At 36.9% G+C, this 22,807-nt stretch overlaps 1 protein-coding gene across 5 annotated transcripts in view; it reads left to right on the forward strand.

Annotated features, from left to right (window-relative positions):
* LOC117567111 (cAMP-dependent protein kinase type II regulatory subunit) overlaps nucleotides 1–22,459 on the forward strand; it is a 39,826-nt gene extending 17,367 nt beyond the window's left edge. For 3 of the 5 annotated variants that reach the window (XM_052004118.1, XM_034246911.2, XM_034246910.2), the window contains exons 3-10: nucleotides 10,386–10,608; nucleotides 16,143–16,324; nucleotides 16,569–16,669; nucleotides 16,907–17,002; nucleotides 17,475–17,622; nucleotides 17,974–18,049; nucleotides 18,111–18,296; nucleotides 19,566–22,459. In XM_052004118.1, coding sequence (XP_051860078.1) covers nucleotides 10,398–10,608; nucleotides 16,143–16,324; nucleotides 16,569–16,669; nucleotides 16,907–17,002; nucleotides 17,475–17,622; nucleotides 17,974–18,049; nucleotides 18,111–18,296; nucleotides 19,566–19,696 — 1,131 coding nt within the window. In that variant the 5' untranslated portion in view covers nucleotides 10,386–10,397 and the 3' untranslated portion in view covers nucleotides 19,697–22,459. Of the gene's footprint in view, nucleotides 1–10,385; nucleotides 10,609–16,142; nucleotides 16,325–16,568; nucleotides 16,670–16,906; nucleotides 17,003–17,474; nucleotides 17,623–17,973; nucleotides 18,050–18,110; nucleotides 18,297–18,718; nucleotides 19,008–19,565 lie in introns of those variants that run through there. The other 2 variants (XM_034246912.2, XM_034246913.2) reach the window with 2 other exon arrangements.
* Nucleotides 22,460–22,807: the final 348 nt, after the last annotated feature.

A 22,807-nucleotide genomic window follows, 5' to 3' on the forward strand; every position in this document is an offset into this window, starting at 1 on the left:
TACTCACGCGATTGTGAGTGCGGGTGTGCTTAGTGAGTATGAGTCAGCAAGCAGCATGGTAAAATTGTTAATGCCTTCTGAATACCAATTGCAAAGTCTCCCTTTTCTCATTACGCATACGACATGTGTAGCCTCCACGCCTCCGTCTTTGCCCACGTCTCCGACTCTGCTTCTCTCCGCTTTTAGCTCGTTACTCGCCAACTCGTCCTTTCGCAACATCGAGCGCGTTAATAAATCAATACCCAGGCGTCGTATTTTGACAAACATTTCAAGCTGATAACCTTTTTACTTTAACACCGGTAGAGCTGATGAACGGGCCAAAAGAGCCAGCACACACCTTGAATACACACACACACACTCACCAACACACACACACATACACACATACATTCACACACACGCATATATTGCAAAAACAAATAAGCATTTTGCCATTAAAGTTGCGTGACGAACTGAAATTTGCGCCAAAGACTCGCGGGACTCGTTTTTTTTTTCTTCCCTTCTTTTTTGTTGTTGTATTTTTTTTTATGAAGCCCCTCACGTCACTTGTCTCTGTATGTGTGTGTGAGTGTGTGTGTGTGTGCTGATTCTGACATTTACGGTTGTTGCGCTGCTCGCTGTTGCTGTTGCTGCCCGGTTCTGGTTTTTTGGTTTTGGGTCTTTCTACGTCTTCAGCTCATAGTCTGCGTTCAGCGCCCTGAAGTATGCCTCGAAATTGCTTTGATGCCTCTTGCTCATGTATGTGTGTGAGCGAGTGTGTGTGGAAGTGTGTGTGTGTCATTTTTGTTGTCACAATGAGCGAGACGCGTGTTTTAGTGAGGCGACTTCATGCTTTACTTGATGTAAGTCGTCTGTGCACCCACTCAGGACAGCTTTTGCTTGACTTGCGGAAAATTAAGTGCTTGTCGCATGGCAAAAGCGGCTTTCTTCTCGTTTTTCTCCCCATTTCGTATTCCACATTCCGCATTTTTTGTCGTTCGCCGTTTTTGGCCTTGCTTTGCTTTGCCTGCCACTTTGATGCATTGACCGGAAACGACTGAATGCAAAAGCCAAGAAGAAATGGCCATATAAGTAGTTGGGCATACGTTTTCCTAAATGTCACTGAATACCACTTGAATATATTATAAAGTTACATTTACATTTACAAAATGAAGGATAGATGGAGAAATAATAGCTTGACTGCAGATTATGCGAATTTGAAAACCCAAATCGAAATGCTTGAAAGTGAATTTTGAAGTGTGATTTTAAAACTTTAACGATGAAGATGAATGATAATAGTAATGAAAGCTATTTATTTTATAAGATAAATATTATAAATATACCTACTATTAAATACTTGATAAAAGTAATACTAATAATCCCTAATACTTGAAAACTTTAAATACAACTTAATTCAACAAATATCACTCATCTTTTTGAATAGTAGAATATTTTCAGATGACACTTCTTTAATTTTTTACTATTTGCATAAAGTATGCATAAATTATATTACTGTCTAGCTTATAAACTAAATATTATGCTGTTTTGATTTCAATTTGTCTAAAAGTTTTATTAAAGTAATATATGTCAATTTAATATTGCAATAATGTTTTACTTAAAATGAAATGTTAATGTGCGATAGAACTTAAAATATTTTCAATTGAAGCTTTTTTTTTATTTATTTTTTAAATTACGATACTTTTATTTTAATGTGCTCTAAAGCAATTAAGATTTCAAATGAAAACTCAAGAATTTCCCAAAAGTTGCTGCAATATTCAGGAAGCACTTCATTTTATTTAGCCACTTGTTTGTTATTTCCTTCAAGTTTTTCTCTCCCGCGATTGCTGCTTTAATTTTTAAACACTTTTCTGAAAAACGCTTTTGGTAATTGGTGAAAAATCAATTCTCCATTATTTATCAATTAGATATTCAACCCTCGCGCTCTCTCTGCACACACAAAACAAGCATTTATAGATAGATTTATGTACTCGCATATTGATTTACGGGGGCAATTGAAAATGTTGTTTGGTATCTATCTCTGCCTCTGTCTATATTTCGGGTTTCGGGAGGTGGAAGTAGTCAAGTGGCAAGTGGTTCAAGTGGTGCATAAATTGGCTATTTAATGGATCGTGTGTGCACAGTTTTATACTCGCATTTCGTTGTTTGTTTCACCGCCCCCGAAAAACAATTGCAATGAAAATCAAAATTTTAATTATGCATTTCTAGGCATTTCAACCGGCCACAAAATCTGGCCCAAAATGCGGGTCAAAACTTTTTGTGTGCACCCGGCAAACGACAACAAAAACAACAAAAAGCTACGGCAACAGCGAAACAAATTTCAAGTGTTGCCACAGGGGAATTTTCATTTATAAAATTCTTGATTGTTATTCAGCTTGTTGTTCCTCTTGGCTGTTATTTTTTTTTGGGTTTGTTTTTGGCTGTTGTTTGCCAGGTGGTGCGTCAATTGAAAACATGCATTTTCCACCTGGCTATATAAAATTTCAATTTTTCAACAGCTTTGCTTTTTTTCACAAGCGCTGCAAGCTTTATTTTGCAGCGTGTATTTCATCAGCAAATACTCTGGGAAAAAGCGAAAAAAGAGCAAGCTATAGATAGTTTGTTTCTATATACTGTGTAGATACATAGTTTGCTCTTTTCCTATAGATAAAAGTAGCCTCAATTAATTGTAGGAGTCTTGTCTTGGTATTAATCTTTAGTACTGTAAGTAAAGACTTCTTCTTTTCCTTTATTTAATATTTTGTTGCATTTCTATAACTATTTCTAATTGCAATTTTATCAGGATATATTCTGGAGAGAAAGGTATAGAAAGTTTGTTTTGTGACTGATTTATTTCCCCCTTATTTCCTCGGTATCCATTTTCAATAAACGTTAAAATAGTGCAGCATTAATTTTAAAATTTTCCAAGTTAATATACCACAAAATACTTAAAATATGCCAGTACTACATTGAATATGTACCATATAGTACAAAATATACCATATTGCTAGTCAAAGTATTTTTCTAACACATTCTACAATTTTTATCAAATCGCAACCAAATCATATAGACTATAGTTATTATTGTATGTATAAAAAATCGCAAAATCACGCTTGTTATTCGATTTTTATCGATTCGATTCTGCATTCTCAGATACCTTGGATATAGTATTTGTTAGATTCTTATAAATCGATTTTACGTCTCTGTTGACAGTTGCTTCCTGTTTTGATATTAATCTTTGCTGCCCTAAGACTTCGTATCCTACTTTTTGTACTTTTTTTGCATATCTACATTTATTTCCATTTACAATTTTATGTTTATTTGCATTCATGCATTCATTTTAAAATTCAATTCCTATGCAGAATATTTTAATTAGAAAAATGAAAAAGAGAAACTTATACAAACTTAATGTTTAGATTGCGCTCACTTCTCAATTATCTTGGATATAGTTAGTATATTCCTATAGATACATTATTTTTCTCAGCTGACAGCTTTTTCCCCCTTTGATTAACATGACTGCCTTAAGTATAGACTCCGTATCCTACTTCTTGTACTATTTTGCATATCTATATCTATTTGAATTTGCAATTTTATCTTTATTTGCATCATTGATTCATTCTACAATCCATTCCCTATGCAGAATATTTTATTGCATATTGCATATTGAATTGTTTTTATAAGCCTGCCTAAAAATTCAGTCGTGTTAAGGCCTATCTGGCATATTTATGTACTTGTTATTCTTTTTTTTTTGGGCCATCAGCTTATAGCATTGCACTTGAGTTACTGTCCTGGCCTTGCCTGGCCAAACCGAACGGTGTAAAGTTTCAGATACCCTCTGTGTGGGGATCCATGTCGTGTGTGTATGCATTTTGTATATGCGGAATTGATTTTGCCGCCCATTAACTCTTGACCCAATTCGACGAACACAAACTAAGGCAAATACACTCACAACGCTCACTTGAGCTGAGGTCAAGTTAGCTGTAGTTTTTTTTTTTTGGTCGGGGGCCTCTGTCAATGACAGAGGGCCAATGACAGAGCGGCCGAATGTGCGAGCTGGACATAATAAGTAGCTAGCACGTAGTATATACCGTATATAGTATTTAGTATATGTTAAACGTAGTCCGACACACACACACACACACACACACACAACTGTTGCCAGTGTTGCTGCTGAGGCTCTCATTCACTTTGGCTAATTATGGACAAGCCTGCGGAGTGTGTCCAGCGCCGCACACATTATGAAGTCATTTAAAACCCACGCACAGGTGTTCCACATTTTGTTGTTGACGTAATTCGATAGCTGCCGTTGCCATTTACTGTTAGCGGAGCGCTCTCTATTACCTGTTACCTGGAAAAAGGAACAGCTTCTATGTATTTTTTTTTTTTTGGGCAGCTGTTGCCTGTGGCAAATCAAGACTTCAAGGACAAGGTCAGCATCACACACACACACACAGAGCAAATCGTATTACGCAACAATTGGCAACATTTGCGTTGCGTTTGCAACATGCTCGAAATTAAATTACAACTCAACTCAACTCGAAATGCATTTTGCCTTAATGCACTTGCAAGAAGATGAAATGCGGTTGCGCTGCAGTTAAGAGACCTCAACGGCTGATTAATGTGCACAAGAGTCCTGCAAATGTTGCCAAGGAATGCCACTGGTAGACCATAATCATTTTATGCGCACATCAAAAATCCCCCGAGGAAGAGAGACCGACAGAGAGGAAGAGAGAGGGTTAAGCGGGTGAAAACAGGTGAAGCACATTTCTCCTATAGACTGCTGCAATGGCGACAAAAATGTGCAAAATTAAATTGGTTAATTCCATAAGAGCTGCGCAACCCGCTGGCTGACGATTATGACGTTCACGATGACGATGACGATAATAACGATGATGATGATGATGATCATTATGTGGCCATATGCCAACTTGTGGTTGAAAAACGTGAGTGTACTGAAACCAACGATAAATGGAGTGTGCGTGTGTCACACACACAGCTCAGAGCTCAGCTCTGCAGGAGGTTGCCATTAGCAAAATTGCTAAAACAGATTTCGTATATAAAAATGTGACATTATTGCATGAAAAGTTATTGCATTCAGTCTTAATGTGGCTACTTAAAGTAAACGATAATTTAAATAGTAGATTCTTTAAAAATAGATAAACGCTATCCATGTCAACTGCAACGGCAATTGCAAACAATTAAAATGTCTTGCTGCTGCTGCTGCTGCAGCTGACATTACGCATACGCCGGGTATACAATTGCAGGTTACATGCTGAGCTCTTGCTCTGTGTGTGTATGTGTGTGTGTGTGTGTATGTTGCCGACAGTCATCTGCTCTTCTCTGTGGCGGAACTAGCTACGGAAATTGTAAGGAAATGAAAATGGCTGAAGTTCTTTTTCTGCTGTGTGTTCTGCTCTGGTATTTTGTTTGTCTTCGCACACTTAAAAAAGTGCAACTGTTGACTGCATGTGGTGCGTGGCTGCAGTCGCTTAACTACATGCACTGAGAGAAACAAGTGACGTTCGATAAACAGCAATCAAAAGTTTAAGAACTTTTCGAACTTTAAGAAAATTGAGAGATTTCCCAGTTTTTAAGATCTGAAACACGATTTCTCGATTTTAAAATGTTTGAAAGGGTAATACATTCTGGAATTTCATCTAGAAATGTTATATAATTTTGATCTTGATTAGAATGGAGATTTCTCAAGAGATCTAGAAACAAGAATTGTCGACTTAAAAATGTTTAAAAGAGCAATATATTCTGGAAATTCATTCATCATTATTATAGAATTTTGATCTTGATAAAAAAAAACACTGAGAGAATGGAAATTTCTCGATTTGAGAGATATTGAAACTAGAATTTTCGATTTATATATGCTTGAAACACGAATATATTCTGGAATTTCATCTAGAATTATTGTAGAATTATGTTATGAGCTTCATCTTGCTTCTATGCTGACATTACATCATCATAATTTAGTAATGTTATTTATATTTTGTCACTTTCTTTTATCGCTGTGTAGACAACTGAATAGCACTCGAGTTGCAATCGAACAGCTCACGCAATTGCAGCCTGCTGTCGTATCTGTCGCTATTTTAAGTTGTTGCTTTCAAAGTGTGTAATTTATTTATGCAGTACAGTGCAGTGCGTATTACGAGTAAACCACCTTGACCCACTAATTGGACGCCTCGTCGACAACAACAACAACAGCAACACAAATAATAAAAAGTCGTCGCAAATAGTTTTTCGCTCTCTGAATTGTATTTGTTTTTTTTCTGTGCTGCGCCTATCGAGTTAAGATCGTGAGGTGAGAAATACAAAAAGACTGCAAAAATGGTTGATAACAAAATATTTTTCCAAATTAGCAAATTAAACGTTAATCTTAGTTGAAAGTTTTGCCAATTGAAGAAGAAGGAGTGGTAAACAAAGCAATTTTCGCATTTATTATGCATGAGTTGTATAGGGGGGGAGGGGAGGCGTTGGCAAGGCAGTGGGCGTGGTTCTGCTGATGGTTGTGGTTTACTGCAGCACTTAGTCGCTCACTTAGAGAGCAGGACATGGGGCCAAACCCATTTAGCTGTCAAGTGGCAATTGGCAACTACCAACCTGGCAAACTGGCAACTGGCAATTGGCAGTTAGCAGTTGGTTGTTGGCTGTTGGCAGTTGGGCAACATAAACACACGCCCACTAGAGAGACAAGCCACAGGCTGATTTGGTGGCAGCCTTTATTAGTTTGTAATTTTGATTTTAATATTTATTTATTCGCACCGCATTCTCTCTCTCTCGCTCTCTCTCTCTCGTTGTTTCCCGCTCTGGCCGCAGGACAAGTTGAATATTAATGAACTTAATTGAAAAACTTGGCTCAAAACAAAACTGTGTATGTGTGTGTGTGTGTTGATCCACAACAATAATGCTGTTACAACTGCTCCTTTTGCCTTGCGCTCTGTTCTGTTCTGTTCTGCGCGCCCGCAAGCAAAGGCAAAAATTAATTTCCAAAATTACGACAAATACTTAAAATGTTGCGGGTAAGTTTGCAACAAAGCGCGGCAACAGCCAACGGCAGGAAGCACACCAGACTTATGGGGGGCATGAAGAGGAGAGGAAGGTGCAGAGAGGTTGCCAGCGGGAAACTCGAGTATAACAACAATAACTGTATCTCAATGCACAATTTACATAATTACGCATATTTGGCATTCACTTATAAATATTTATGTGCTGGATTTTAAATGAAGTTGTTGTGCTCCAAGTTGTTTGCTGCTCTCTCTCTCTCTCTCTCTCGCTCTCTCCTCTTGAACTATGCGCAAAGAAGGAAGCCAAAGGATTGCAGCTGAGCCAAGCCAGGATGTGAATAGAGTCAGGCATGCATGTGTTTGTGTGTGTGTATGTGTGTGTGTGTGTGTTTGTGTGTGTGTGTGTGTTGCAGCTCTAAAATTGCGACGGCAATTTATAAATGAAATTGAAATTTAGTGCACAGCGCATAGCGTATTAAATGTGCATGGCAAATAAATGTTGACTTTACGATACTGTGAACACATTGAAAATGGGTTTTATAAATAGTCGTGTAGCATTGTTGAAGGCTACAATAAGGCACACAACATTCATTTGTAGTTATTATCGACAGTATAAAATATTATAATTGCCACTTTTGGGAAGACTTTAAAAATAAATAAAACGAAAATTGGAACTACAAATACAGTGTTTAATATCATAGTATTTAAATTGAGTGCAACATCGTTTGTAATCAAATGCGTCAAAGTTAAAGTATTTCAAATTAATATAACAAAAAAATACTAAAATATACCAAAAGATATATTTGGTGTTGATATATTTCAAATAAATAAATCAAAAATACTAAAATATACCAAAAGATATATTTGGTATATCAAGCACATGCAAAATATTTGATAGAGTGCAATATATATCAGATTATCAACAAAAGTTGATGGTATATTTTACATGTAGTAGTATATAGATATACCAAATATTGCTTTTGGTATATTTAGTAATAACTTATTGTGTCTGAAAATAAATTCAGTATATTAATGTAGCGGCATTACAGAAAACATAAACTATAAAAAAAAGATAAAATCAGAAATAGATAATGCCTAATATGACATAGCTCAATATGAATTCAGTGCAATTTATATTCTAGAAAATTGAATAGCAAATCTTCCGCACTTTTTGCTTAAACTCTAGCATTGTTATTAGTTTAAAAATGAATATTGATTGATTGATTGAGCGAATTGGAAAGCACGATAACAAGCTTCCATACTCTAGTCTTAAACACTGTTATTAAGGGAGCGATAAATGCTGATTGATAGCTAAAGCTAGTGCTAATTCTGTGAACTTTATGTGAACTCGTAGTTAAGGCCGTCAATCAGCACACTTGCCAATGCCACCGAAAATACGTAAAAACACGGCAAATTCAAGAGAAATTGAGTGCTCAAGTGCCTAAAAGCTGTGAGTATACGTTAAGAAGTGCACATTATGCATACTACGTACTTACTACATAAATAAATACGTACTTGTTGTAGGTATATATGTATCTGTATAGTGTGTTTGTTTGTATTTGTGCATACAATATGCATGAATGTAATTTTGGCGCCCCTCGCTGCAAACAGCAAATTAGCATGAAGCTCACGTTCAACGTTTTTCTACGAACGCAACAAACCGGCGACAAATCTGAGCGACACACACAGACACTCAGAAAAAAAGGCAACTGAAATACAATTTTAAAATAAATAAATAATATACCTCGACGTAATAAAAACGAAAATGAAAATTTCCAAATTGTGCAACGTTGAATCACGCGCCAAACGATGACGCGAATGATTCTCCCGCTCAACAACAAACCAAATGAGCTAGTTACAGTTTATGGTAAGGTTGCTGTTTGTTTGTTATTATCGTATCCAATTGCTATGTTTACACTTGTATATTGTTGTTGCTGCTGCTGTTGCTGATGAGGTGTTGTTGCTATTTGTTTTGCTGGTTGGTGTTGGGAATAGCTCCCCCGGGGGCAGCCTAAAAAAAATGACCAATGGGAGACACTCAACTGTGGCTCGAGGTCAGACACACGCGTTGACAAATTACAGACTGCGGGCAAGTGCGGGGGGCACACAAGTAGAGTGCGAGAGATATATGTATGACCCTACGGTCAGCAGCTCATCCAGGGCACAAGTATGAATTATGATTATCTCATGCACTGCATGTCTGTCTCTCAGTCCGTTCACTGTTCAAATTCAGTCGTGTTGTTTGGGATACTTGATTTCGTGTTTCGTGTGTCTCTGTTGCAATTAGTCGTAAATTGATTTGGTAATCGCTGACCTGGCTACGTTCATGGGAATGCCCTACACTTGACACAGTACACTTTGGAGACCATCTGCTACCCAATCGCCTCTCTCATCACATTATTTTCGCATTTACATTTCCAATGAATCGAAATTGTGTATTATACCTTTGTGACAAATGGAAATTTATGCAATAGGTAGAAGGAGGAATTTCTTATTCCCTAAAGTATAAGCGTCTGTCCGTATATTCACTCAGATCTGAGATATTATAAACAGTTTTTTAACGATACTAGTTCTAATTGCTTTGATTGAAGTTCTGGTACATTTTGTTCTATATGGTATAATTTTAATGTATAATAATAATTAGCATATCTATATACCAAATACAGCTTAAGGTAGATTTCAGTATTTGACAGGGGTTGAAAATCTGGTACATTTTGTTCTATATGGTACTTTTTGAATGTAGTAGTATATCTATATACCAAATACAGCTTTAGCTTTAGCTTTATCTGGTACATTTTGTTCTATATGGTATATTTTCAATGTAGAAGTATAACTATATACTAAACACAGTTTTAGGAATATTTTAGTATTTAGTCGTTAGTTGAAATTCTGGTACATTTTGTTCTATATGATATATTTGTAATGTAGAAATATATCTACATACCAAACATAGTTTTAGGAATATTTTAGAATCTGGTCGGGGTTGAAAATCCCATATATTTTATTCTTTATGATATATTCTGAGTCTATCTATCTACCAAATACAGTTTAAGTTCTTTTTTAGTACTTTTTCAGAGTATTAATTTGGAAATTTTAATAGGCTAACGGGTATCTCTCAGTCGAGCACATTCGAGTGTAGCTTTCGACTTGAAATTGTGAATTTGAAATGAATGCCAGCCCATCGTTGCTATATTTGAAGATATCTGCACATAAAGTACTATATATAGTACTTGAATTTTATACTCCTACTCGCATGTCGACTGATAAACGCTATAAATAGCTGCTGACAGTCAGTCCTAATAATGAATTAATCAAATTGTCATTTATCATTATTTCTTGTGGCTCGCATAATAATAATTTGATTACGGTTTTCGTTTTCGTTTCCGTTTCTTGCCGCAGCACAGCACAAATATGTCTAGCGATTCAAGTCGACGCATTCAGGTGCCAGACGAACTGAAGGAGGTGCTACTGCAGTTCTCCATAGCATATCTGGTCGAACAGCCGGTGGATCTGATTGACTTTGCCGCCGAATACTTTAACAAACTGCAGGCACATCGCCCCAACACAACAACAAGCGACTTAAACGATGATAATCAGAGCATCAACTCACAGGAAGGCGACGGTAAGTTCAAATACATAACAATATATAGTATATACTCAAGAGTATAGTATGTAAATAATACTATATCGATCAATTGAAGATGTGCCTACTTGAGTTACTTCTTCAAATGGAACTTTTGAGTTGTTTTTGTGTATAAGTAATTCATCTTTTGCTTAACAGAAAATCAATAGTTGTGTATAGCTAAATTGGGTTGGAGGGGGAAACTGTCTGAAAATGAACAATACGAACATTGCGTGTCCCAACAGCAACAGCAAAAGCAACAGCAATTCCTTTCACTTGTTGTCACGTCTGTGTCGTCAATGGGCCGAGGCACATTTCAGGCATTGCTTTAACTACTTTAACTGCGTGCTGCAGTTTCTCCATTTTTTGCGATTGCTTTTTTTATATTTTTAGCTTTTAACTTTTTGCTATTGCCGTCATGCAATTTGACGTCAAATGGGGCGTATGCGCAATACGCATAAATAACCGCTGAAGGTCTCGGCCCAAGCAAGATTTGGCCTAAAACTCTGCACTAAATTCTAATTATAAAAGTGAGAAGCAACAAAATGAAAGCGTAGAAGGTAAACTCGCAACAATTTGTTTTTTATTTTTTTTCTTTTTTGTTGCTCTTGTTGTTACGAATTGAAAAGTTTTTCGGGCTGCTGCACAAAGTTTGCGCCTCTACCAAAAAAAAAAACTTCAAACTGTGTGTGAGTGTGTGTGTGTATCTGATACTGTATCTCATTATTTCGCATAATGCGGCGCACGTGTGCAGACAATTAGCGGCAGCTGGTCACGCATCTTGAGCTATCCCTGCATATCTTTGAGGGTCATACATCTTCGACCAGTGGCCACCACAGCCAGCAAATTAAATAATAATGTTGATAAAGCTGTCAGGAGTCTCCAGGACCTGGACGAGCAGGTTGCCAAGTGCTGCCGCTCTCTCTCTCTCTCTCTCTCTCTGTGAGAGGCTGCTGACTGCTGCCTTGCGTGTTTATCTTCCGGTTAATCAAACACGCAGCACGCTCAAGGGACGTCAATGCGGCGTGTCAAGTGAGAAAACGTTGCTTGCCGCAACTGCTGTGCGATATCCTTTTGCTTCCTGTATCCTGCGACGCTGCGTTTGTCATTAAAAATCTATTAATTGCGCACACAGCTCAAGAGCAGGATAAACAGGCAAACAGGAAGAGAGCGTCCTTTTCTCTCCCTCTCTCTCTCTCTCTGTCCCCTTTGCCCTGGGTATTTAATTAAAGTTTGAAGCGTCTCGTCTCGTCTCGTCTGACTATTAGCCAGCCAGGCAGCAGTCGCATTGACCTTTTTTTTTGTTCTAATACTGCTCGGTACTAGAAATTATCTTTAGCTTTGCTCAGCGAAGCCTTCAAAGGTTCCGTAGCGAGTTCAGCTGAGCGAAAGAAGCACGCAAATAGCACAACTCTATGTGTGTGTGTGTGTGTGTGTGTATGTGTGTGGCCACGCCCTCCATTTGCATCGATTGTCGGCTTTGATGTCTATTTATGGTCAGCTTGTTTCGTTTTATTTAAAATGGCTTAAAGCGCTCAACACGAATACCAAGCAACAACAGCAAAAATATAAAACGAAAAAAAAAGCCAAGCAACTCGGCAAAATGCGGCATATTAAGCATACGCCGTGCGGTACGCACAACAATTTTTGCGGGTGCCAAAATGTGGCTTAATAAGGTGTGCCGCCGTATGTGTATACGCTGGTGTGTTGCTGCTGCTGCTGTGTGTGAATGATGGGCATGTTGTACATTTTATTAACGCTCACGTTGGCCACAAAAAAAGGAGCAGAAAAGGAGGAGAGACAGCGAGCGAGCGAGTGAGTGAGAGAGAGTGAGAGAGAAGTTAAAGCAATGGGCGCCCATTGAAGCATGCCAATGAACAGAGGCAGAAGCAGTAGCAGCAGTTTCGCAGTTTTCCTGCCTGGCTTACGCTTCAGCAGGCACACAGGAGAACAACAGAGAGAGGGTGAGAGAGGGGTGTGGACTGGGGATTATGCCTGACATGGGCTATGCTTGGCAGTTACATTTCAACATTATTGACATGCCAGCGGCGTTTGCAGCACAAAACTCACGGAAATTGCTAGCCATGTATGTGAATGTGTGTGTGTGTGATAGAGTTATGTGTGTGTATGTGTGTGTGCGCCTCCTGTTGCGCTTAATGATAAATATAAAAACAAAAAAGAGAAAAAAAGAATGTTCATGTTAATCGAGACAAAGAGCTGCTCTCAGAGTTTCACTCTATATTTATACCCAGCATACAAAGCAGGCGACAAACAGACAGACAGACAACAGCAGCCGCTGTCTATGTATTGTGTGAAGAAGACACACACACTCACACTCACACACACACACTCGTGTAGTTGACAGCTCTTGTGTTGCCTACTTACCGAGTGTACCAGGCACTATTTCCGCTTCGGTTTGTCGCTTTGTGTCGACCATTTTCCTGCTCAAAGGCTGCTGCGGCTCCATCAGCGGCTTTAGTCGCAGCTCAGACGTCACTCCGTTAACAGGAAAAAGCCCAGATAGACAGACAGTCAAACAGTCAGTCAGTTGTTATTCGCATTGTCAGTCGCGTCGTTCAGTCAGTTAGTTAACTCTGCGTGTCGCGTTGTCAACATCATCTCCATCATCTACATAATCATCATCATCGTCATCATCTTCAGCGTCAGCGTCATTCTCGGTCTCCTGCTCCTGCTGCTAATGAAATTAATGCAGTCAACTTTTATTTGCCATTTTTAATTAAATTTCTGATGCGAATGTGATGTGTGTGTGTTTGCTCTCGCTCATGTTGAAGCCAAACGAATTTAAATACACAACTATAAAGAAAATAATTATATATAAAAGTGTTTAAAGTTCCCTCAACTTATGCCATTTAATCACACACAAGTTCAGCACTTAAAACAAACAACGAGTGCTGAGAGAGACTTTAAGCTGTTTGATGCACTCAATTATTAATACTATACGTTGATGTCAATCTCTAGAGTTTATACACTTACAGCCAAAAGCTATGCAAAGCATTAATTAATCAATTACGAATATTTGAGTGCCAATCTATGTTTTCATCTATTGTTTTAGCTAAGCCCAAATGCATGTAGTTTAATAATTGAATAGCAGTCAAAAACAAATGAAAGCAATTTGCAACTTCAGTTGAGCACTCAATTGTTCTCAGTTCGATTAAATGCAGCAAAACATTAAATAATTTTCTAAATACTTTCCCATCCATTTAACATATTGAAAGGCAATAATAATGCGTAAAAGTTCTTTTGAATCAAAGAGGTTTAAAAGCAATTAGTGTTTGCTCAAATCGTTTAATTTATTAACAGGCATCAACTACTAGACAAGGTTTTTAAAGTGCGGCCTTTGAAGTGCGCTTAAATCGAATGAACTGAATGCATTAACACAGTTCAACCACAAGACGGTGGCTAAACGTGACACCACAAAACAACAACCACACACATACACACACACACGGACGTGAGGACGTATCCTTGTCCTTGCATCCTGTCGCATTGCGAGCTAAAATAAATAGTGTTGCTTTGTAACAGCTTTAGTCGAAGGATATCTCGTCCAATCTAGCATGCCTGCTTGCTGATTGTATGTGTGTACTATAATATATATACTAGTGTGTGTGTGTTCGATTGTGTGTGTAATTGCATCATCAAAGTGGCAAGTGCCACACTTGACACGACTTTAACGAATGGCAATGCAAACAGTTTGTTGCATTTTCATGAAAAATCCAAGTGTGCGAAGTGTGTGTTAAGTGTAAAGTGCGATTTCTCTCTCTCCGATACTCTGATTCCCGATTCTCTGACTCAAAGTTAACAACGCGAGTGTATAAATATTTATAAAGCATACGCAGCGTGTGACGGGCGTAATCTCGTGTGCGTACAAAATACATCATGTTGTGTGTTGTATGTTGTGTGTGCTCACCTTGAGTCTTAAAGTTTTTTCTATTTTTTGTTTTTTTTTTTTTGTTTTGCGAAACGTGTTTGTGCATAACAGGTTAGAAACAACAACAACGACAAAAAAACACGATTGCAGGCTGCTGCAGCTTAAACGTATTTAATAATAAAGCAGCACAAACGAAAAATTTAGTGCAATGTCTATGCAAGTGTCTAGCAATTTATTGGCCGGTAAGAAAAAAAAAACACAGAAACAGCAAACACAACCAATAACAGCATGCCAAATACGAGTGCAAAAAAGTAAAACACTTTTTGGCCAGACCATGTCACAGATGCAGCCAACACATAGATACAGATACAGCGACAGCAATAGATACAGATGCAGATACAGATACAGATACTGAGAGAGTGAGAGATGAATGAATAACAAACTGCAGTGCTTAAACAAGCCCGATGATGATGGATGTTGTATGCTGGATGCTGTTGTGTCGAGAGAAATGAATAATTAGTGCAGCAATAGGTTTAGTGGTTTTTGTGGTTTAACTAGTTCAATTGTTTGCCAGTGACATGATGAATTGCAAACATATTTATCTACGGATAAATTGTCGGTATCGTCAGCAGCAACTTAAGAAGTGGTCGGCAGCAGCAAAAGTGCGATGCGAGCACAATTATTTGCAAACTGTAAACTGCAAACTTCAAACTGCAGATGCGATTGCATTTGCATCTCGTATGAATGTATCTTTTGAATGTATCTATCTATCTGTCTGTCTGTATGCAGATAGAAGATGTGTGGGCAGCTGGACACATGCATTTCTCCTCTGTATTTCGGTCCGTCTGTTTGCGCTTCATTTCCATTTACATTGCGAGTGCATTTCATTTCGCTCGTTCTCGTTTATATTCGATTTACTCGAGACACACAGCGCTGCAACTTGACGCAGCTGGATAGTGCAAAACAAAAATGTATGTACACTGTGTCAGCTGACGCAATGCATTGTGAGTTATGAGCATGAGTCGCTGAGTGCATCGCTTTAAGATGCTGCTAATGATATGAGCTAAAAACCGCATCCGTCAGCAGATCTGATCATCAGCCATCCACGAATATCGCAGCTATTTGTCCTCCATGTTTGCATTTAATGTGCTCTATAAACCCAAAAAGTCAAGCGTCTCCTCCTAACTAAGCATTGTGCGAGTGTGTGCTTAAGCTAATGTGCGCAAACATTAAAGAGAACTGGGACCGAGGCAGGACATTGTCCTCGATAGAGAGAGAGAGAGAGTGAGAGTCATGCAAACAGACAGACAGACAGACAGCAAATGAATTGTCCATTTTCATTAATTAGGCACATTGAATAAAACACTTTTCGACTTTGGCAAGTTAAAAAGCTTAATTAAGCCACGTTAATTACAAAGTTGCACATAAAATGCCATTAATTTCAGCTTGATTTTTATGATAAACTTAGCGAAAAAAAAAGAAAAAACTATTCAGAGAATCCCTTTGGAAAATGTGACCAGCTTAACTATGTGTGTGGGCAGTCAATTAACAGTGTGACAGTTGTCTGTTAATTTAGGTATTATTTAGACAGATGTTCGACAGTTAAAACTAATTTGTTGTTACGATGTTTAATTCCCATTCGCAGCGGAACCACCAATAGTACAAAGCTCACGTCGCAAATCAGTTTTCGCAGAAGCGTACGATCCGGAGGCGGACGATGATGATGAGGGCGCCACCGCCGTATTCCCCAAGACAGATGAACAGCGGGCACGTCTCATCGAGTCTGTGAAGAATGTGCTGCTCTTCCGTTCGCTAGAAAAGGAACAGGTATGCTCTCGAGCTTAGCTCATAAATTGCCACAGCATATGTCAAGGCAGAAACTGAGGCAACCAAAAAAGAAGAAAAAGGAAAACACTCGAGACAACCGCAAAAACCGAATCACGTTGTGTTTTGCGGTTGTCTGTTGTGGCAGAGGGTGTTAGCTGCTATCTCTCTTGTGTGTTGTGTCTTGTGTGTGTGTTATCCTTGCTCATAAATGCCTTTTTGCCATTTTTCCATTCCCACCACGTAGATGAACCAAGTGCTGGATGCGATGTTTGAACGCAAGGTGCAGCCGGGCGATTTCATCATACGCCAGGGCGATGATGGCGATAACTTTTATGTTATTGAATCGTAAGTGCCAAAGTAGAACAATGTGCCGCAAATTGCGCATACGTCATGTGAAGCGACCTCCCTTCGTTCTTCGCGCTTGCCAAACAGACGGCAAAGTAGGCAACATTATTTTCACACGGCGTATGCGCAATTAATTTACATTTATTCCGCATTTTACCGTAACGCAACGCAATGCATACTATACGTATACATATTTTTACGCAAACTCACGCTCAATTTACCATCTCTCTTTCACAGTGGCGTCTACAAAGTCTACATTAATGACAAACACATTAGCACCTACAATCATACCGGATTATTTGGTGAATTAGCGCTGCTTTACAATATGCCCAGGTGAGAACAAGCAGAAATTGAGGCTTTATGTCTCTAAGTACACATAGACATAGTCTACATTATTCTTTATCTCATTCGATCACCTTTTGATTAGGCCAAGCAATGTGCTAATTTCTTAATTTCAATTCAACACTCGCACAATTTTGATATGGCTATAAATAGTATCGAATTAAGATGAACTTCAGTTTGAATTTCAGTTGGAAAATATCGCTGCCAGATTGCACAATAGTGCAAACATGTTAATTTATTGCGATTGTATTATTTTTTCTACAAATTTATTATGTTTCTTATATTGTTATTATCGCTTAGCTTATCTATTCAAGTAGATTTGCTGGTAGTCTTTTTTTCGTTTCCTTTAATATTAACAATTGTTAAACATTTTATAACAAATTGGTTGAAATTTATTATTGGATTTAAGCAACTAACTCAATTTAATAATAATCGTTTATCATTGTTTTTTACTCACTCTTAGAGCGGCCACCGTGCAGGCAGAAACAAATGGCCTCCTCTGGGCCATGGATCGTCAGACATTCCGACGTATCTTGCTCAAGTCGGCATTCAAGAAGCGAAAAATGTACGAGGAGCTGCTGAACAGCGTGCCGATGCTAAAGGCGCTGCAGGTGAGTTCATTTAGATATGCAACTAAGTCATAAAATAGATTATAGAAGGATTATATAACAAATAATTATTTTGGTTAAAATCAGTTATTTTCAAATTTAATACGTTTGCCATATTTCACAACACTCCTTCTAGCGCCGATCACACATAGGTGGCACTTTTTTATCGATTTCATAATTTCTTCCTTTCGATAATTCCTTATTTTAAGTGTTGTATAGTACTAAAATATTATTTAATTTAGTGTTGAGTAGTGTTTAAATTTAACTTAATATACGTGCTGTGTAATGCATAAATAATAACGAATAATAAAAGAAGCCATTCTACAATTTATTAACTTCTCTTTCTCTTGGCAGAACTACGAACGCATGAATCTGGCCGATGCTTTGGTTTCCAAGACCTACGAGAATGGTGATCGTATCATTAAGCAGGGTAAGTTTCTCAATGATTTGCAATCTTCAAACATGTATTAAAGGAATTTTTATCTTCATAGGCGACGCCGCCGATGGCATGTACTTTATTGAGGAGGGCACCGTGTCGGTGCGCATGGATCAGGACGATTCGGAAATTGAGATTTCCAAGCTGGGCAAGGGCCAATACTTTGGCGAACTGGCGCTGGTGACACATCGGCCACGTGCCGCATCCGTTTACGCTACGGGCGGCGTTGTTAAGCTCGCATGTAAGTCGATTTCTTACGAATTTTATAACCCAATCTAAACCGAAGTCGAACATCGAAAACCTTTTAAATGCCTTGCTAGCCAGCGCTTTTAATGCTTTTGTTTATTGTTTCTTTTTTTTTCTTCTTTTAATTTGTTTATGCACTTTGACGTACATTTTTGCACTGTGTTGCGTGTTTTCTGTGTTGTACTGTGATTTGTGCCGTATTGTTTTGTGTTGTGTTGTGTGCTTTATGTAGTCCTCGATATTGTTTGCTTTGAGCGTCTGTTAGGCCGTTGCAGTCGTCTCCTGCAGCGCGGCATACGAGACTATCGCTACCTGGAATTGGATCTGCGCGCTTATTTCGATAGCCTGCAGGCATTGTAGAGTAGACTGGGTTATATGCGCCCATTGAAAACGTAGCTTTAATCAAATTCCGTCCAGTCCTAGACACGGAAGCATTTGAGCGTATCCTGGGCTTCCTCACCGATGTCCTCAAGCGCAACATACTGATGTACGAGCAAATGTTCACGGAAATGGCACGACGCAATACGAACCTGTGACCTGATGCATATAGAGCGATAGGCTTAGCAAGTAACATCATCATCATCACCAGGCCAATCACAAACTAATTGTTTATTGTTTTACAATTTGTTGCTTTAAAACTTGAATTTCATTTCGCCATAAATTTATTGTACATCGAAAGATGATTAAAAATTGTACAGTTTACAAGCAAAAATTCGATTTTCTGCAGTTTTTCATTCACAAAAGTTCACAAACACAGAGACACACACACAAATATCACGTATACGCAACGTTAAGCCTACCCCCCACAGATATAAATGTCTGCAGCCGACACAGACAAAACTGCAAATCCTCTTCCCTCCTCCCCACACGCAAATAAAATAAACAAAAGAGAGAGAGTGCAAAAAATATGTTTCCATTGTGAATGGTAAGCGCAGCTCCCTAGATTATTTATGAGTTGAGGCGCCTGTGGTTGGGAAACGGGTTCAACATCAAATGGGAGTGCAAATCTTATGGGCAATCGACTGGTGGTTCTCTCTGTGAATTGGGAATTGCAATGGAAATGGCAAACCGGGGCATGCAATCTTAATTTTACTGTCTGTCATGTATACTAACACAAATTTCAATTATTATTATTGTTTTGCAAGTTGTAAGTTCCTAAGGCATGTTATGTGTGTACTATATATGTTCTTTCCCTTAAGTATTGCAAATATGTATCATTTACTATAATATGTCTAATACGAATTCTATGATTTTCGTTTATCAGTCCTCGATGTGAGAGCATTTGAGCGTCTGCTTGGACCCTGCATGGACATTATGAAGCGCAACATTGACGATTATGAATCGCAGCTGGTGAAGATATTTGGCAGCAAAAATAATATCACCGATACACGATAAAAAGTCTGAACAACAACCACAACAACAACAACAACAGCAGCAGCAGCAGCTACAACAACAACAACCACTACCAGGCTAATGGGTTATTAGGACTCTACACATTTAAACGAAGGCAGCAAAAAACAACAACAGAAATATAACAGAAAACAGAAATAAAAACAACATCAACAAAAAGCACAGCAAATACCAATGCAAGCGCAAGCCAAACACAAACACACACACACACACAAGCACACACGAATTCTTGATTCTTGATATGTTTTAAGCTGAGGCTGGATAATGAAATTCAAAAACAATGATAACGATAATATGATAAAACGATAATGATAATGAAAAGTTGATGCTACACATAAAGAAAAAACAACAACAACAAAAAAACAAAGAAAAAACAAAACTAAAGAAAAAAGAAAAGAAATATTGTATTGTATGTATTAGCAATTGTAATTTAATGTATTTAATTGAAACAAAATGAGAAAAACTCACAAGAGAAAACCAATTGGGCGAATCAAGAAAGAAGAAATTAAAGAAATGTAATTTTTTTCGTGTGTCATTCGCTCAAATGAAATGTTAAGTGCATAGTTAATAGTCTTGTTTTTTCATACTTTTATTATGATTATTATTAATATATTATAATACTAATTTGTTATCAATTGATTTACGCATAATTTAGCACAATATAGAAGCAAAAACTATACGAAAAATAAAAAGTAAAACTCGTTTGGCTTAATGAAATAAGTTTAATAATCGAAACAACAACAAGAAGAACAAGAAACCACGTTTATTGTTTAAATAAATATAATAAAAGAAAGATATCAAATAGTCGCAAATGAACACACATCAAGCAAAGAGTTTATATCTACAAATGCAAAACAACCAATACAAATACTTATATAAAGTAACAAACTACACATATGCATAAAACAAATCTAATTTATTTATAAAATAAAGTAAAAAACCAATCATTGTACTAGTCTATATGTAAAATTGCTGCTTGCAGTGTTTACGAAAAAAACAAAACAAAAACAAAAGTAAAAAAAAGCATAAAAAAGAAAGAAACATAAAAAAGCTGATGAAATGTTTCAGCTAATACATTAATTCAAAATAAATACTTTGAAATTGTTTAATGAAAAATTATATATATGAGACACGCTAATGAAATGTTATGGCCCCTTTACCCGTCAAATATTAAGAGATACTTTTCGTTTTTGGGTTTCCAGCGAGCCAAAAACTAGCTCTTTCAACATTTTCCACAGATCTATTTAACAAACATACAATTCTCCACCTTCCAAGAATTTTTAAGCTCACCCAGCACAAAATGATCGATCTCAATATACGCGAAATTTTATTATTAATAACATTTTATTCAAATCATTTTTTTTTTTTGAAAAAAGTTTCAATTTCCATTTCAATTGGCTCTACAAAAGAGAAGGCTAAAGGCACAATCAATATATATGTTGCATGGGATCAACTTAGAAAATCTTTGAATATGAATATGAAATATCTAGCATACATATAATCAGATCTGCTCAGTTATTATATGGTATTTGGTATTATGGTTTATAAATGATAGGACTCAATATAGCGAGTCCTTCTCTATAGTAGTTAGAGAGCAAAAGCAAAAGCAATATCAAAGGCCTAGATGTGTACTTAGTAGAGTTTTGTTTGCAATTTCAAGAACTAACATACAACAAATAGATACTATTTATGCGTTTTACCTAAACTGAACCTATCCCTACCCTCTCCCATCCCCGCACTCCTCTACCCATTGTACTCTATACTCTAGCACATAAATACATATTACATAGAGAAAGGGAGAGAGAAGCATGTAAATGTATCTGTATTTATATACTTATAACTGAAATGAGCTTAAATATGGTAAACCCAAACTCCAGTACTTTATAAACGTTACTTTATTGTTTGTAAAATGCGTAACTAAAACAAATTTTAGACACTTAATCAAGAACATAATATTACAACAACAAATAATAAGAAATAATAATACAAAACAAAAACATATACTTTCGAGTATATAGCTATGTAAAAGCATAAAAACAATTTAACTGGCATACCAACAGTCGACAGGTGTTCACAAAACTACTTATAATAATAATAATAATAATAATAATAATGAAAACATTTACATATATCATAATTTAATAAAAAAACAAACTTGTTACAGAAACAAAACAAAACAAAAACGAAAGGAAAGGAAACAAAATAAAAGAAAAGAGAAATTAGTAAAATATGAAATCAAGCAAAATATGATTAATCCTAAAACTATAACTAATTGGTGTCTAGTCTATGTTCAAGACTTTAAAAGCAACAAAATTCTTGAAAACAAAAACCAGGCGTACATTAACAAAAAAAAGTATCAAGCAAAACATAAAATAAATACGATAGAAATTATGAAGCGAAACTAATTATATAAGAAAGCTGAAAGTGCTGGCCATTTTCTTCCAACAAAACAACACAACACGCATACACACACGCACACACCAACAGCTACACATACACGATCGCACACTTAAACACACAAAAACACAAACACTGACTAAACCTAAATCCAACAACAAGCAAAGCTCAATGAAAACGTTGAAAAATAAGCAAAACATGAAACATTTTGAAATAAAAACGCGCTATAAATAACAATTGAAACTATTTGTATTTTAACTGTTGTGTTGTAATTTATGCATAAAGCATATTTAATTATGTATGTGTAACAAAACAAAAGAAAACAAAAAAAAAAAAACAAAGCAAAAAACATGTATGTATGTATTTAATGAGAATATTTAAAGTGTAGACACTGCTAAAGAAAAAGAAAAAAAGCCGAAAGAAAATATTTCATTGGAAACTTGCAATAGGCGTTAATAAATTTAAGGAAAACAAATTATATTCAATTGAAAACGCCGCAGAAGCTGCTGATAATACTAAAACAAAAATCAACTTACAATTTATTTGCTTTTCATTTACCAATGCCAAAATATATATTTATTTGAATTTGTCATTTAAGCGCAGCAGACATTGGCATGGATATCTTAAATAGCAAAACTAACTATATAAGTTATAGGATCAAAACCCCGGGTAATGTGTCGCAATCAGTGCAGAGGCAAA

This window comes from Drosophila albomicans, chromosome 3 (assembly GCF_009650485.2).
Source record: "Drosophila albomicans strain 15112-1751.03 chromosome 3, ASM965048v2, whole genome shotgun sequence".
In the NCBI taxonomy this organism is placed as follows: domain Eukaryota; kingdom Metazoa; phylum Arthropoda; class Insecta; order Diptera; family Drosophilidae; genus Drosophila; species Drosophila albomicans.